The sequence below is a fragment of the Dermacentor silvarum genome, chromosome 7 (genome assembly GCF_013339745.2).
Source record: "Dermacentor silvarum isolate Dsil-2018 chromosome 7, BIME_Dsil_1.4, whole genome shotgun sequence".
Taxonomy (NCBI): Eukaryota; Metazoa; Arthropoda; class Arachnida; order Ixodida; family Ixodidae; genus Dermacentor; species Dermacentor silvarum.
Genome location: NC_051160.1, coordinates 169,091,506 through 169,108,917, shown reverse-complemented (window position 1 = coordinate 169,108,917; position 17,412 = coordinate 169,091,506). Strand labels below are relative to the sequence as shown.

The 17,412-nt window shown below is 48.9% G+C and overlaps 1 protein-coding gene across 1 annotated transcript in view; it reads left to right on the top strand.

Moving 5' to 3' along the window:
* The first annotated feature begins 1,893 nt into the window (after nt 1-1,893).
* The window catches only part of LOC125947253 (uncharacterized), a 69,645-nt gene continuing 54,126 nt past the window's right edge, over nt 1,894-17,412 (top strand). Inside the window, exons 1-3 of the mRNA XM_049671667.1 lie at nt 1,894-2,152; nt 3,755-3,914; nt 4,612-4,907. Coding sequence (XP_049527624.1) covers nt 3,812-3,914; nt 4,612-4,907 — 399 coding nt within the window. The 5' untranslated portion in view covers nt 1,894-2,152; nt 3,755-3,811. The remainder of the gene's footprint in view (nt 2,153-3,754; nt 3,915-4,611; nt 4,908-17,412) is intronic.

Genomic DNA, 17,412 nt, shown 5'->3' with positions numbered 1-17,412 from the left:
CTGAGACTGCACCATTTCTGAGGCCATGCTTATGAAAACGCTGGGTAGGGGGCTGTCTACGAGTAGCAAATAGCAGACGGCAGCCAGGAGAGACTTCCGGTTGCGGTGCTTGGGTCACGTGACTGTGACGTGCTCTTTTGTTGGGGCTAGTCAGACCGGAAGCCGTGGGCGGTATTCGAAGAGGCCCACTGAACTCCACCATAAGTTGAGAATAGACTCGGAGCTTGGTGCATTGTAGGTGACAAAATCGGAAGTAGTCGGACTATGTGAACATCCAAAATAAAATTAAAGCTTCCCACCACGGTGATGTTTTATAGGACGAACGTTGTGGGTATGCCCGCCCCACTCTGCCGTAGCCTTCACAGTGCAAGTCATAGAAGGACCAGGAGCCTCGTGAACGGGATCAAGGCGCTCTTTGATTGCCAATAACTCTGCTTCTGTTGAATGCATTGTACTTTTTATGGGAAAGTATTTCTGAAATAGTCACTTTAACTTCAAATGCATTTCTTGACTATGATAAAATGTGGTTCAGAGCCCTTAAGCTGCCATTACTATATGCAACAAGCAAGGAATTTTAGCATAAATGAAGAAAACCTGACATTTGTAAACATGCAGCAGTTTGGCTCGCACAGAATCCTATGATGCATTCAGCCGCACACTTAGTCTTGTGTAGACATTTTGCTAGTATGTTTACCTGTGTTTTAATTCATCAGCTGGCTCGGTACGCTGCATTGTTGCTTTACTATTTCTTGATATATCATCTACATCTTATTCCTTCAAGCCTTCAGTTTATAAGAATGGAATTTTTGAATGTAGGTCAAGCGCATAGAACTGGTTGTTTCTAAACACTTCGATAATGTAACTTGTTGTCAGGCTATTTTCCACATAAATTGGGGAAAACAGCAACTACTTCACTATGAGCATGAAAAGTATAAACTAAGCAATTTCATTACTAGTCCTACTTATTTTCATGACATCTTTAAAGCAGATTTACGCAAATCAGGGTTCGCACACTTTCTTGAAATTGAAACATGTCTTCAAGACCCTTGAAAACATTTGGAATTTCTTGAGTGGGTACAATCTAAAATCGATTTTGTGATCCGCTTTATATGGCGGATCAGTGTGGACCCGGCAAACTTTCCACATTAAGAACAATGGTATAAAAAGCTTAAGCCACGGTGAGTGCCCAGGCAGATCCATTTCGCACGACTGCTGGCTTGGCTTCCAGTGGCCCGCTGTATGGCCTCCAAGATTGGGAGCGCGCACTATCCTCGTTGGCAAAGGCCATGTCTGCACTTCCTTGGCTGATAAAACGCTCCAGGGGACTGCACTTTTTCCGTTTTCTTTCTTTCTTTTATTTTTTTTCTCGGTCAGCACTATTATAATAACCACTTATTGCAGGTCATAGAGGTTCTCGCCATATTAATATATGTGGCGAGTTCTTTTTTCTTTATCACCGCGTGGCAGCGCGCAGTTCAAATTAATGGAGAAGCTGATGCGCATGCGCAGTATTGAGTTGGTTTACCCATAGACGCCTACACTGCGTGGCCGGACCGTGACTGTCAGTTCAATTATCCAAAGGTTCGAATAAATGAGGTACGAATTAACAAGCATTTACTGTATAACTTTTTGTGTTTATAGTGCAATGAGGCTATTTAAAGTGTTTTGGAAGTGTTATAATAGGAAAATGATACACGGGATGCTGCTCTGCACACTGAAAAAAGCTTTGACGCGGCCTTGAAAGCATTTGAATACCTATGAATTTCTGCCACCGAGACCTGTACAAATCCTGATATTTTACATTCACCAGAGTGCTCTGAAACAACCAATCAAATGTGCCCTAAATGTACCGCTTCTGCTATGAAGTAAATATTTTTGTGTTTCAGTGGTGCTGCTGCGGGTGCTGCGGGTGCAGCTGGAGGTGCGGCAGCAGAACAGGGACGTCTTGCATGAGCTCCAGCAGCTGAGGCATGAGGTACGGGTCGTGTCCGAGAGGCTGGATGAAATTGAGCCTCTCGACAGGACCCGTGCAGTGTCTCAGCCTGCCCTGTCGACGGTGCCTCCAGTTCTTCCTCGGCTACCTGCCAACAATATTGAAGAATTGGAGGCAGCAGAGGCAGCCGTGCAGGATGAGGCTGTGGCTGCCACCTTGGTTTGTACTGCCCTTTTATTTTTAATTATAAGGCTATGTAACATGTGGAAGTTCTGTGCATGTTTCATGAAACATGCTGTGGGTTTTATGTGAAGGAACTTTGCATCGCACACACAAAAGAGTTCATGGAAATAGTTTGTTCCCTGCTGTATAGGTTCTAATGATATATTTCGACTGGACCTTAGTTTCTTTAACATGCATCTTAATCTAAGCGTACACTAGTGTTCTTGCAATGAGGCCTCATCGAAATGTGACCATGAATGCCAGAATCAAATCTGTGACCTCGAGCTCAGCACCGCAACGCCATAGCCACTGAGCTAGCATAGTGACTTGCTGAATCGTCGATTTCCAACAGCTCTCCGTAGAGATACATTCATGAAGAAAGAGTAAGTCGTTAAGGTAATAAAAATCCATTGCTGATACAAAGTGCAAACTGGCAGCTCTCTGTAGAAGGACACAATGCAGAGCACTTGTGCGTAAATTCTTTTTGTTGGACAAGTTCTAGATACATCGTGAATTATAAATAGCAGTGCAAACAAGTGGGACACAGTACAGGAAAAGGGGTGCAATGATCTTCTGTATATACTGTATTTACCTCATTTTAATCTAGTTTTATTTACCATGAATAAGAGGCCTATCATGTGGCTTTCTATTAGTGTATGAGGTTCATGGTATTGTTATTGAAATGCAGTCCACATTTTTCTGTTATTTTTTTAACTTACAATATGCTGATAAGCCTTCATTTGTAGTGAGCAGGAAAGTGGCGCACAGCCTTTGTTTTTGATGAGTTGGCTTGGTAAGTCTATCGACAGAATGATAACGGGCGCCAGGCAGCCATGATGTAGGCGTGTACTTAGGGGAAAAACGCTGTACAAATGTAAGAAGGTCTGTATGACAATGCAAACTTATTTTATCAACTTGATATTTTCAAAAGTGGTTGAAAAGGCCAAAATGTGAGCAGGTAACTGCAGTTCCCCTCATCCTGTAAAAGCAGAATGATGGGCTGCTTTCACAGTTTGCGAAGCTGCAGGTGTAAACACTGCTGAGGGCTAGCTTTTGGTTACCACAAAACTAGGTCTTTAAAAACTGGTTGTCAGTCCCTTTAACACAAAATGTGAAGGTCTGAAAATATCGTGTCGGTATGCCTTTAAGCTGTTTTGTGCCACACGTGTGTAGATCCGACTTTTCTGCAGTCTAATGTCACATCTCTTAATTATGCATTGGCAATTTGCATACAAGTAGAATTGGTGCACTTACATTAATTTTAATGATGGTGAAAGCTTGGAGAGGTAGCTACTATGAAACACAGTTACAGTGCTAAGGGTTACGAAACACAAACATGAAATGCACAGAACAGACAAGATCTGATGCACTTCGTGTTTGTGTTTCTTCCACAACACCGTTCCAGGTGTTGTGGAGCACATTTACAATTAAAGAGCATTGCGTCACAAACCTCTTGCAGCAAAAAAAGTCTTGCTTTGCACTTGGCTAAAAATTCACTTCTCTTGGCAATAAATTATATTCTAGTAGTATTGGGTAGATTTTTCTACTTGAAAACGTTGTCACGTACCATGCTCATTACCACATTTTTGTCTTTTGCAGCGCAAGCACCTCCTGCAAATAGGAGGGAAGTCGCTGCGCGAGGTGGCATCGAATGCCATGAAGGCTGTAATGGCACACCCCGTCCAAGTGCTTTACAGCCTTCATGGCAGGAAGGGGAAGAGGGCTTTCATAAATCTGAAGTTATGCCGGATAGTCACAGGTAAGGCCTCCTTAGTCATCCTTTTGCATTTGCAAGTATTGTGTATACAGCTGAACTCCTCTACAGCGAAATGGCTTGCCAAAATCCTGTCTTTCATATAAATTGTTAACTTCTACAACGAAGAAATTTAGGTGTCCCTGTTGGCTGATTTCATTTTTTACTATGAAAGCCACATACTCGGCCACCAGTGCCCTTGAAGGCGTTGCGAAGGTGTGCTCTGCACTAGCGCCAATGGCAGTGTAGGTGAATTGCTTGACGAGCATGCCGATGAATTGCATCACACCAGGCAGCTTGCACGTTTAGCATCAGCGGGTGAGATAGTTGATGAATATGTCTCGGTTGGTAAAGACATGGTGTGATCATCACTGATGATGTTAACGCTATGTTAGGGTGGAAAAACAGGAATGTCAACGAAGGCAACAGGGATGAAGATCCTGTAAATGGATCAAGAATTTTCATGGCGGAGAAGGCGATAGCAGTATTTGATTCCCCACAGCATTACTTTGCGTATTCTGCATTTCGTTGCTGAGCATGCTGTGAACCTCGATTCAATATGGTTGGCTGCGGTTGCAAATTCTGTCAGATGAACTGTGTGTAAAGACTATGTTAAGGTTTTCTTTTGTTGAATGTGTTTGCCTGCTCTATTGTGCGTGCATGTTGAATGTACTAATTGTGGTCTTTGTATGTTTGTGTGCAGATGTCATCTGTGCAAAAGGGGGGGCCGACCTGACAGAAGCTCAGGGCTTCATTAAGAGGTGGTTGCCAGGGTCTGTGGACAGGGGTGGTGGCAGGAAGAGGCGTTTTGCAGAAACGTTAGCAGCAGAGCAGCCCGATGATCCCTCCCTTCGGGGCAGGGATCATTGCCTGCCCACTGCTGCCCTCTCCCTGCCCCACCCTTGGCCTCAGGGCCCTGGCCAGTCCACCGTTGGCCCCTCCTGTCCGGCTGCCCATGCTCCTTCCCCTGCTGCAGCCCCTCCTCCTGCCCCTGCTCCTGCCGCTCCTCCTGCCCCTGCTCCTGCTCCTGCCGCTCCTCCTGCCCTTGCTCCCCCTGCCCCTGTATGCATCAATTGAGGCATTGCCTAAAATAGACAAAATAAATTATATTTTCGTTTATGCTTTGTGTGTTTCCTTCCTGCACTTTTTTACATCACGTTTCCTTAGCTACTAATTTTATAGGCAGTAAGCCAGCATACAAGCAACAAAATGGCTGAGTACAGGCTATGCTTGCAACACACTGGATAGAAAATAGCTGAGCACTGGATATGCTGGAAACGCGTTGGATAGAAAATGGCTGAGCACTGGATATGCTGGAAACGCGTTGGATACAGAATGGTTGAGCACTGGGATATGCTGGAAACGCGTTGGATAGAAAATGGCTGAGCACTGGATATGCTGGAAACGCGTTGGATAGAAAATGGCTGAGCACTGGATATGCTGGAAACGCGTTGGATACAGAATGGTTGAGCACTGGATTCTTGAAATACAAAGTGGCTGAACACTGGCTCTATGCTCGAACTAGATTGGATTCTACAATGGCAAACTGTTAGGCCAATCTTGGCTCGAACAGTGGGTGAACCTTGGATCGGGTTGCACTTTGCCATGATGCCAGGATTGGGCCAAAGTTCGTACCAATTTCTGCGAGCATTGGACCATGCTTGGCCCAGTGCTGTTGTGCTGCCTGGGTCGTGTTGACGCTACCAGAAGCTCGGGAGTCTGCATCTATGTCAGGAATGGGATTGCTGCCAGTGAACTGCCAAACGTAGCGGTGCCTAAGGGTGAAGCCTGTGCCGTTCAGCTTGACGAAAGGGGTGTGATAATCGAAGCCGTGTATGTGCCACCGAACAATTCCGTTAGACACTATAGACGTAGTGGCTACGTGTATACCTAGTCGGGCGGCAGGTGAACTGTGTGTGGTGGCTGGTGACTTCAATCGTGCTCCAGACTCTCTTTGTGTTCCTTTGAAGGACAAGTTTAACCTCGACTTAGCCAGTCTTCCAACTGCACAGACGACCCAATGGGGAAGCACCATTGATCTTGTCTATCAGAGACAGACAGACAACTCCAAATACTGTGTTGGGGCCATAGAGACGGCAGCGTGTTACTTCACTGATCACCGAGCCGTCTTTGTGGCAATAGAGAAACAACGTGACGTTGAGCAAAAATAAATATACCTGTGCCACATAATACGTATACCGCGTGTGTGTCATTGGAGCAGCAGTAAGCATGACAATCTAGCTAATCCGTGACAATCTAGACAAACAGGAAAGCTAAGAATAATCAGCTGAACCTTTGCTAACGCTACGTATATCCTGGCATAGCCGAGCTAAGCCACTGCAACTTTTTTCATGCGCCACAGACGCCCAGACCGCTCCACGGAGACAGTTTTGAAGATGTTGAAGACTGGCTGGACCACTTCGATCGGGTTGCCAGCATCAACGAGTGGGATGATGTTCGCAAGCTGCGGAGAGTTTACTTCGCGCTAGAAGACTCTGCGAAGACATGGTATGAGAACCATGAGGGTTCCTTTGCCACATGGCACGAGTTTACCCGACAGCTCCGCGATGCGTACCGCAACGCCGAAAGAAAGGAGAGAGCTGAACAAGCCATCTCTTCTAGGAACCAGCGGCCCAACGAGAGAGTCTCGATGTTTGTCGAGGACATGCTTCGTCTTTTCAGACGCGCAGACCCTGCAATGCCCGAGGAAAAGAAGGTACGACATTTAATGCGTGGAGTCAAGGAACAGCTTTTCGCCGGACTCGTACGCAATCCACCAACAACTGTGGCCGAGTTCGTGAGTGAGGCAACCACGATGGAGCGTACTCTCCAGCAGTGGTCGTCACAGTACGAACGCCACGACATCACGGCTACTGCGTGCTCTCTTGGGTTCGACAGCGAGAAGCAGGCCCTCGCAGACTTCATACGAAGCGTTGTGCGTGACGAACAGCTTCTCGCCGGACTCGTACGCAATCCACCAACAACTGTGGCCGAGTTCGTGAGTGAGGCAACCACGATGGAGCGTACTCTCCAGCAGTGGTCGTCACAGTACGAACGCCACGACATCACGGCTACTGCGTGCTCTCTTGGGTTCGACAGCGAGAAGCAGGCCCTCGCAGACTTCATACGAAGCGTTGTGCGTGACGAACTGCGGCAACTCCAAGCAGTGTCACCAGTGGGACCCCCACCACCCATGACAGCACTTTCGGACGTCATCCGGAGTGAAATCAGGCAGGTGGTGCAACCACTCGCACCACCTAGACCTGAGGTCCCTGTGCTAACCTATGCAGCGGCATTGAGGGCTCCAGCACCACCATCTACAGATCCCATCATGCGTACAGTGGACCAGGCTGCACATCTGCTCTCGGACACCTCTTCGCATCCGCTATCTGGCTCAAGGTACCTGACCGTACCTACATATCAACCACCAGATCACTCAAGATAGAGCGCTACGAAGGCAAGTGTATGGCGCTCCTCGGATAACCGTCCGCTATGCTACCACTGTGGCGAAGCGGGTCACGTGTACCGCGACTGCCAGTACCGCCAGCTAGGTCTCCGCGGCTTTCATCCCGGCGCGCGGTGCCCACGTTACGGCGAGCGTCCCCGCGAAATCGAAGCGTATCTGACGGGCCAGCGAATTTCATCGACTGTTCAGCGCCGCCAATCGCGATCACCATCCCCTCGCCGGTCCGTGTCACCTAGCTTGCCCTCGTCGTCTTACGCTCCCCTAAGGAACCGCTCACCGAGTCCCCACAGGGGAAACTAGGAACCGCGACTTCTGGGGGTGAAGTCGCTTTCCAACGAACATTCAAAGAACCTCCCTCGATGCAAGGACCCGACGACGATCGTTCCGATTTTTCTTTATTTTCCGACAGTACTAAGATTATTTCTGCCGACATCGCCGTAGTTGTTGATAACCATGATGTCACTGCACTCGTCGACACCGGTGCCGATTATTCAGTTATGAGCGGCGAACTGGCATCTAAATTGAGGAAAGTCACCACGTCATGGCAAGGGCCCCAGTTACGCACGGCAGGGGGCCATCTGGTGATGCCAACTGGAATGTGCACGGCACGTATTCGAATCCGTGCGTCGACGTTCACGGGGTCTTTCCTCGTATTACCTGTGTGCTCGCGCCCAATAATCCTTGGAATGGACTTTCTTTATGAATACGGCGCAATCATTGACTTACGTGAGTTGCTGGTGTCGTTCGAGGACCCTTTTCCTTCTGAAGCTGATAACATCACCCAATTACCGAAGACCGTGCTACGTGTGTCCGGTGAATGCGTGACTCTGCCCCCTCGCAGCAGCCTCTTTGTGGGCGTGGAATGTGAGCAGGACGTTCCCCACGCTGTAATTGCGGAGGCAAATTTGTCTTTCCTCTTTGCACAACAAATATGCGTTGCCAGAGGTGTTATTCAGCCTCGAAACAGACAGAAACAGACAGGCTCACCTGCTGGTCACGAACTTCAGTGAGGAATATCGTCATCTTGCCAGACGCACCGCGGTTGCATACTTTGCGGAAATTGCCGACGTCAACGGTCCGCCAGTATTAGCTGCTCTTTCGCCGTGTGACCATTCTGCCAAGGCGTTTGCGAGCACTCTAGATGTGAACCCGAGCCTACCATCAGAATAATGAGAAATTCTTCTGGACGTACTCGATTCTTTTCGAGATTGTTTCGCTACAATGACGAAGGTTAATCAGACGCCGCTTGCCCAGCATCGTATCATTACCGAACCTACCGAAAGGCCCGTTCGACAACATGCCTATCGGGTATCGCAAAAGGAACAAGACGCTATACGTCATCAAGTTCAACAGATGCTTAAAGATGACGTCATCCAGCCATCGACCAGTCCCTGGGCTTCGCCAGTTGTGTTAGTGCAGAAGAAAGATGGTACCTTGCGCTTTTGCGTGGATTATCGAAAATTAAATAAGATCACGAAGAAAGACGTTTACCCCCTGCCCCGAATAGATGACTCCTTGGATCGTATACGCAACGCTCGCTACTTTTCTTCCATGGATTTACGAAGTGGCTACTGGCAAATCTCCGTTGACGCGCGTGATCGGGAAAAGACCGCTTTTATCACTCCTGACGGCCTCTACGAGTTCAAGGTGCTTCCTTTTGGGTTATGTTCAGCGCCAGCTACTTTTCAAAGAATGATGGACACGGTTCTCTCTGGGCTGAAATGGCAATCGTGTCTGGTTTACCTCGACGACGTGGTGGTCTTTTCGGACACGTTTGCTCAGCACGTCCAGCACCTCCAGACAGTTCTTCAGGCAATTCGAACAGCTGGACTTTCTCTAAAACCCGAAAAATGTCATTTTGTATACGAAGAACTGAAGTTTTTAGGTCACGTTGTGAGCCATGCCGGCATCCGCCCAGACCCAGAGAAAACGAGCGCCGTCGCCGCATTTCCCGTGCCAACAAATAAGTGTGATCTACGCCGATTTCTGGGGCTCTGTGCGTACTACCGACGCTTTGTCAAAAAATTCTCTAAAATCGCTGAACCCCTCAACCACCTGACGAAGGAAGGCATGCCGTTTGTTTGGGGTCAGGATCAGTGCCTCGCATTCGATACCCTCCGAAACCTTGTCCAGGCCCAACCTGTACTCAGTCACTTTGACGAGACCGCTGACACGGAGTTGCACACAGACGCCAGCAACGTCGGCCTTGGAGCTGTCTTGATTCAGTGGCAAAATGACATAGAGCGTGTGATTGCCTATGCGAGCCGAACGTTATCCGCTGCTGAGAAAAACTACTCTGCCACAGAAAAAGAATGCTTAGCCGTTGTCTGGGCCATAACAAAGTTTTGGCCATACTTGTACGGTCGCCCATTCAGAGTAGTCAGCGACCACCATTCGCTCTGCTTGCTCGCGAATCTCAAAGATCCCTCAGGTCGCCTGGCGCGTTGGAGCCTTCGACTGCAAGAATTTGACGTCACCATCGTTCAGAAGTCAGGACGCAAACACACCGACGCTGACTGTCTCTCACGTGCACCAGTCGGAAGTGCCCCCACTGACCTTGAAGAGGACGACAGTTTTCTTTCTGCCGTATCAGTAACAGACATGGCTCAACAACAGCGCGACGACTTGGAGCTCAGTCCTCTCATTGACTACCTGGAAGGGCGTACGTCAAGTCTTCCTCGAAGTTTCCCACGCGCGCTAGCCTCCTTTTGTTTCCTGGATGGCGTCCTTTATAAAAAATGTGGTTGATCCCTCTTATATAGGAATCGGTATAGAACACGAAAGTGAAACGTGTCTTCACAGAAGTAGTGTAATGTTTATTGCACATTGATATATAATGTCTATTGGTGTTTTGTGGCTAAAGCGCCCTTAGGCGTTGATGCACCCACGCTGACGCCTGGTGGCACGTCTCCTCCATCACGACTACCAACGTCGATGACCATGAGCAACCGTCGTGCATATGGAAGCTGCACTACGCTGCACACGCTAGCACAACGCGAAAGACGAAGCACGTAACTGACACACTAATACAACGCGCAAGACAAAGCACGTAACTGAATCGTCACCGAGTCAAATCAGCGCGTACAGCGCGTCGTAATTGCAGCCTCCGCGATCAACTTCAGAAACATTTTCAGAGCTAATTGCGGAGGCCACGCTCCACTGTGCTGAGTACGGTGAACGCCACCTGGCGTTGGTAGTGCTTCTTGATGCCAGCGTCCCTTCGAATGCTGGCATCGAGGCGTCGTAGTGCTGAGACCACCGAAGCGTTCACTGTCGGTGCGCGTTAGTGTCATAATGCAGTACTTCTCTTTTCTGCTCGTAGGCGCCGGCACTGCCCCGAGCAAGAGCGCGGGTACACGGAGGAGTGTTAGATATATAAGGCGCGTCCGTGTAGCTCTCTGCAAATGCGTTTGTGGCGCAATGGGTTAAACGCTCGGCGATCTATCGTCGCGGACCGAGAGGTCATGGGTTCGATTTCCAGATTTTGCATGTTTGTGGAACTTTTTCTTCTGGTTTCTTTCTTTGTATTATGTTCGTGTACATTGTAAGCTGACGTATTTCCGTGACGGAAATACGTCAGTGAAGTCTTGGTGGACCCCGGCATAAAACACTTTCGTGTTAAAAGAACTTTGACCATACGCAAGCTACATACCTGCTAGTCGCGCCGACCTCGCTTCGTGACGATATTTTACGTGCCTGTCACGACGAACCATCGTCTGGACACCTGGGGTACACACGCACGTTGGAACGAATTCGCCGCTCTTACTACTGGCCACGTCTCGCAAAGACTGTGAAGCATTACGTTCGCACATGTCGCGACTGCCAACGACGTAAGACTCCACCTGTGCGGCCAGCAGGACTGCTACAACCAGTATCAATACCGCAGAGGCCATTTCATCAGATTGGTATGGACTTGCTGGGATCATTCCCCACGTCTTCGTCTGGCAATCGGTGGATTGTGGTTGCTACCGATTACCTAACACGGTACTGCGAAACAAAGGCACTCCCAAAAGCTACCGCAGCAGACATCGGCCATTTTTTCGTGCACAGCATTGTCCTCGGTCGTCATTACCGGTCGTCATTACCGATCGTGGGACAGCTTTCACCGTCGAGATGTTACAGGAAGTCTTGAGGCTAAGTGGCACTGCACATCGCAAAACGACGGCTTATCACCCCCCAAACAAATGGACTGACTGAACGCCTGAACAAGACAATCGCGGATATGCTGTCAATGTATGTGGCCATTGACCACAAGAACTGGGACGATATCCTTCCTTACGTCACTTTTGCGTACAATACCGCAATTCAAGAAAGTACAGGCTTCACACCTTTTCGCTTAGTGCACGGTCGAGAGGTCACCACGATGCTCGACGCCATGCTCCTTCCCGACAACTTGGGGATGTTTCACACGGATGCGGCCATGTTCGCTCAGCGCGCCGAGGAGGCCCATCAACTCGCGCGATGCCGTATTCAGTGTCGCCAAACCGCAGACGCACGGCGCTACAACCTTCGCCACCGCGAGATTGCCTACAATCCCGGCGATGAAGTGTGGGTGTGGACCCCCATCCTACAGCTTGGCCGGTCAGAAAAGTTGCTGCGTCGCTACTTCGGTCCCTACAAGATTGTACGGCGACTCAGTGACGTTACCTAAGAGGTTCTCCCAGAAGGCACCCCAAGAAACTCCCGTCGGCTTCCTCAAACTGAAGTGGTTCATGTTTCAAGACTGAAACCATATTTTTCGCGCCGTGACTCGACCGTCGAGTGACTATACTACATTGACGACTTACGCTTTTCTTTCTTTTTTTTGTTCGTTTTCGTTGTGTTCTGTGTTTTTTTCCTTTTCTTCCTTCTTTCACAGAAGCAGATTGTTCCTTCGCGTCACGACACATTTCCATATTGTCACCCTCAATTTTTTATAATATTTTTACCCTCATTTACAGCATCAAGACGATGCTTCTTTAGGAGAGGGGGTAATGCCACATGCCGTCACATATGAGCCATCTGCTGTGGCAAGTACTCGTTTGGGGGTTGGAAGAAGAAGAGAACGTTCGTCTTTTTGGTCTGGTTCCAGTAAAGACGGGGACTTCTTGCTGGCTCTGTTGTTTCGCCCGCGGCAATATATAGATATATATATATATATATATATATATATATATATATAGGGAAACCAGAAGCACAACTTCGCGGTTATCTAGGGTTTATTATTTTCCCAACAGTTTCGGTCGGTGGACCGACCGACTATATATATATATATATATATATATATATATATATATATATATAGAAGGGGCGGCTCGGTGGGATTCGTCGGCAGATATGGAAAGTGAGCCGGAGAGACTGAAAGAAGCCAGGCTTCGTCGTCGGAACGAATCCAAGAGGAGGCAGCGAGCCGAGGAGAAGGAGGAAGAACGAGCCGCATGCCTCGGAAGCGTCGTAAGTACGAAGCGGCCACGCGAGTGCATTTAGATGAGGATGGTGCGTCGTCTAGTTCCGCATCTCGTGCCAGGGCCGCGGATCAACGACGGAATGAAACCAGGAGGAGGCAACGAGCTGCGGGTACAGAAGAAGTACATGCTCGGCGTATCGAACAGAGACGGCAGCTCGGAGAGCGCCGCGCCTAGCCGCCGATACAACGCAGTTGGAGGACGTGAAGGCTCGCCGTGTGACGGACCATGTGATTCGGCCGGCTGAAAGTTCAAGTGCGACGCGCATGTTCCAAACGGACTCTACAGACAATCCGTTTGGATTTGCATGTGACGTTTGCGAAAGACTTTGACATAACCGCACCTCACGCTACGCACACCCAGGCATAACTGAGTTAAGCAACAGCCAATTTCTTCAACGTGGCTGCGGGTGCCGCCGAATCTCTGGGATCATGCTTGTGATCCTCGCGTCACTTCCGGTGAGCGACGGCGCTTTTGGTTTTTCAGTTTGGGCATTGGAAAGGGCTACTTTCGCGAGCTTTTCGTAATGCTTTCATTCGTATTTCAAGCGTAAGCGTTTTGCATGCAGGCTCCTCTACATATATACACTATGGGGCGATCATTTTTAAGTTGTATAGAATTTTTAAATGTCGCATGGGCCAGATAGCACAATTCTTGTCCTTGAGCTGGATTACTCAAACAGGCGGACATTACTAGCACGAGAAATCGAAACATATTCAACTAATAAACAAAAAATCTGTAATTGTGCTAATTAATTATTTTACAGCACATTTTGCAACTGACGCATTGTAGAAGGTGAGCTTGCAAGCCATATCCACTTGAAAAAAATTACTCCATCTCCCGCTAAAGGGAACCATGTGTGGATGCGAAGCAGCGGGGAGATGGTTAGCTTGAGCGGGAGATGGTTTCGCGGCAGCGACCCGAGCGCTCATCGCGGCGCTGCACAGCAGAGAGAATGAGGCGCGCGCGCTCCGTCATTTTCATACCGCGGAACTACCGTGGCGCCCCCAGCGGAATATGTAGCTTGAGCGGGAGATGGTTTCGCGGCAGCGGCCCGAGCGCTCATCGCGGCGCTGCACAGGGGAGAGAATGAGGCGCGCGCGCTCCGTCATTTTTCATACCGCGGAACTACCGTGGCGCTCCCAGCAGAATATGCAGCTGTCGCACCACCTGTCGTGCGCGCCGCTGCGGATTCCTAGAGGAAAGAAAGGGGGAGCGTAGAAGAGGAGAGAGAGGGGGAGGAGACGCGCATACGCTGTGGGAGTGTGGCACGCGGGCGCAGCTGCGTAGAGGATTCCTAGAGAAGGGAAAGGGGAGAGCGTAGGAGAGGAGAGAGAGAGGGGGAGGGGACGTGCATGCGCTGTGGGGGTGTGGCACGTGGGAGGGACGAACAAAGCCGCCGGCAAGAAATGCGTCGCATTTAAGAATTTTGCAGAATGACGCCAATAGGGAGATATGCGCCATCAAGCTCGCCGTAAAAATGCACTGTTGTTCCACTTACGTTTTTTAACAAAACGATCTTTTATGCACTGAAGCATAAAAAAAACTGCAACTCCCACGTATTTCGTCCCACACTCTGGGAAATAATATCTCGACCACTGGTGCCATCCTGAAAATTAATTTCAAGGGGATACGTCTTGCAAGCTCACCATCTACAATTCATAAATTGAAATGTGTGCCGTAATAAGGTAATTAGTTAAGAAGCTAACTGAGAAATTCTTAATTAATTGAATATGCGTTTCGATTTCTCGTTCTAGTAATGCCCGCCTCTAAGTAATGCAGTTCAAGGACAAGAATTATGCTATCTGCCACATGTGACTTTTAAAAATTCCATAAAAATTAAAAATTATCACCTTGTATATGAAACTAGGCTTTTTACGCGGTTCAAAATTTTGTTGCAGTGGGCATTTAACGTGCTTAGCACCATATTATTGCGATAGCAATTATATGGACACTTCAACCGGATTTCAGCCGTCGGCGTCGCCGTCACCGTGAGGTTCCGTATAGATACCAAGGGCGAGAAAATCGTCGCCGCGCGCCGTATGGGCGAGCGAAAGCGCGCGGGGGATGCGCGCGCTATCACGGAGAGCGAAAGCACGGCCGAAATCAAACGTGACTGTTGCGCGAAAGGCCGTGGGGGTATGGGAGGGAGGGAGGCGGGGCAACGCTGTGCTCCGGCACGAAAGGCGTATCTTGCAATCGGGCGTAAGGGGAACTTGCCACTCAATCTCCCACGCGAAAGCAAGAAAGTGGGAAGGCAGCGCGGGAGGGAGGGGGGGGGGCGCAGCTTCTACTCTGCCAACAACTCCGTTCGTACTTTGCCCGGCTGTGGCCGTCGCCCGCACGGTCTCTTATTTCCACACGGCCCTGACCTTTGTATGCGCTGTGCATCCGCCGCTCAGTTTTCTTTGAAGCGATAGACCGCACGAACCTTGCCCGCTGCGGTGGCTGCGATTGATGCCAGCGTTTTGACAGTCGTTGTCTGCGGTCATTCAGTGTGATCTATTCATGTTAGCGTGTGCGCACTGACACCACGCTTGTTAATTCAGTTAGTAAGCGGATGTGTCCAAGTTTATGCAGCCGATAAAACTACTATCCCTACTCCGAATAGCTCTAATTTGTTATCGCAATTGATGCTTCGCCTTTCGGGCAAAACTGCGACTTTTTTGTTCTGTGGAATCTGTTCAACCAATCAAAATGTCTTTGATGCACTTGGCGAAGCACATGCTATGTTTTTTGGGCAGAATAATTTGACTTCGTAGTTGGCACAAACTTTTTTTTGCTTTCAGCAGTCAGCACGAGTGCGGCTGGATCATCCCAGGGGGAAATGGGGAAACCCGGAGAACGTGGCTCGCCCTCTTGCGATCCCGGCTCTGGCAGGGAGGCTCAAGGTGAGAGAGAAACATCATCGCCTTGCTCCGCTCTTGCTGAGTTCTTCTTTAAACGAGGTCAATTAGGTGTGTTGCCAGACTAGAGGCTTTGCAACTGAACAGTTATTGCACGACGCACAAATCTTGCAAAGAATACGCAAACAGTACCAGGACGCTGACAATACCCTGTGTTTTACTTACGTGTTCACTATACAAAGATAATTTTCTTAATCCAAAATAAATGCTGTGAGCCGAAGTGTATGGCACGAAAGCATAGATGAGCTATTTACATATACAGAAGCAGTAGAATACACCCCTGACTATTTAAACATCAAAAACCTTTATAGTAATTTTTCTTCACTGGATTCACTTTTGGAAATAACGAATAGAAATAGCCGATTGGACAGGCGCTACATGCCTATACGTTTCAGCTATTTGGGCCGAAATATATATATATATAAAAACGAAAGCTCGCACTAGGCCGCGCGAAGCTCAAGACACAGCGAAGCTGGTCGATTGATTGCGTCTCTTGGTTGTAAAAGAGCGGGCAAGCTGGCGGCATTCCTCAGCATGTCGAGCATCTTCAGACAGCGGAGTGCTTTCGGACGCATCAGGTTTAAACGAACGAATTCCATCGAACGTATTAGATGGTTCTCGTCCATATAGAAGAAAGTACGGGGAAAATGCAGTAGTTGCTTGGGCCGCAGTATTGTACGCATACTTCACAAAAGAGAGAACTTGGTCCCAATTTGAATGATCAGAAAGCCTCGCAGTGTTTGATGTAACATCAAACACTTGCCTTTGCTTCGAGTTGTCGACAAATTCGACTTCGCCCTGCCATCTGCTAGCCGCCTGGTTAGCTCAGATGGTAGAGCGGCTGCCCCGGAAAGGCTGTGGTCCCGGGTTCGAGTCCCGGACCAGGACGAATTTTTCAACTGCGAGGGTTTCTTTCGAGGAACCCGGTTGGGTTTCCATTGTAGCAAATTGCTACATTTGGGTGGAAGTCTCAGTTTCCCTTTAATTACTTATCTCCACCTAGCGGATTTCCGCTGAACTATTACATCGAACACTTGCCTTTTCTTCGAGTTGTCGACAAATTCGACTTCGCCCTGCCATCTGCTAGCTGCCTCGTTAGCTCAGATGGTAGAGCGGCTGCGCCGGAAAGGCGGTGGTCCCGCGTTCGAGTCCCGGACCAGGACGAATTTTTCTTCAACTGCGAGGCTTTCTTTCGAGGAACCCGGTTCGGGTTCCATTGTAGCAAATTGCTACATTTGGGTGGTAGTCTCAGTTTCCCTTTAAGCGGCGGTTTCAGCACAACGATTCAAGTGATCTACGGCAACAATAATCCAGCGGTTCCCTGCTGGAGTGGATGGTAGCGGTCCGTATATGTCAACATCGACACGATCAAAGGGTGAACTCAGGCAGGGAAGGGGTTGTGACGGGTAGACTTGTCCGGGAGGTAATTTTTGGCGTTGGCACTGAGTACTGGAGCGAATGAACTTTCGCGCGTAATTGTACATGCCGCGCCAATACAATCGGAGGCGTAGGCGTGCGTAGGTCTTGAGGAGGCCGGCATGCCCGCACTGTAGGTCTGCGTGGAAAGTGTCGCAGGTAAGGTCACGGAGATGTCAGGGTATCACACGAAGCCACTGCGATCATCAGAAAGGTAGTTACGTCGATAAAGAAGGTCATCGCGAATGCATAAGTGGGTAGCGAGAGGGTGG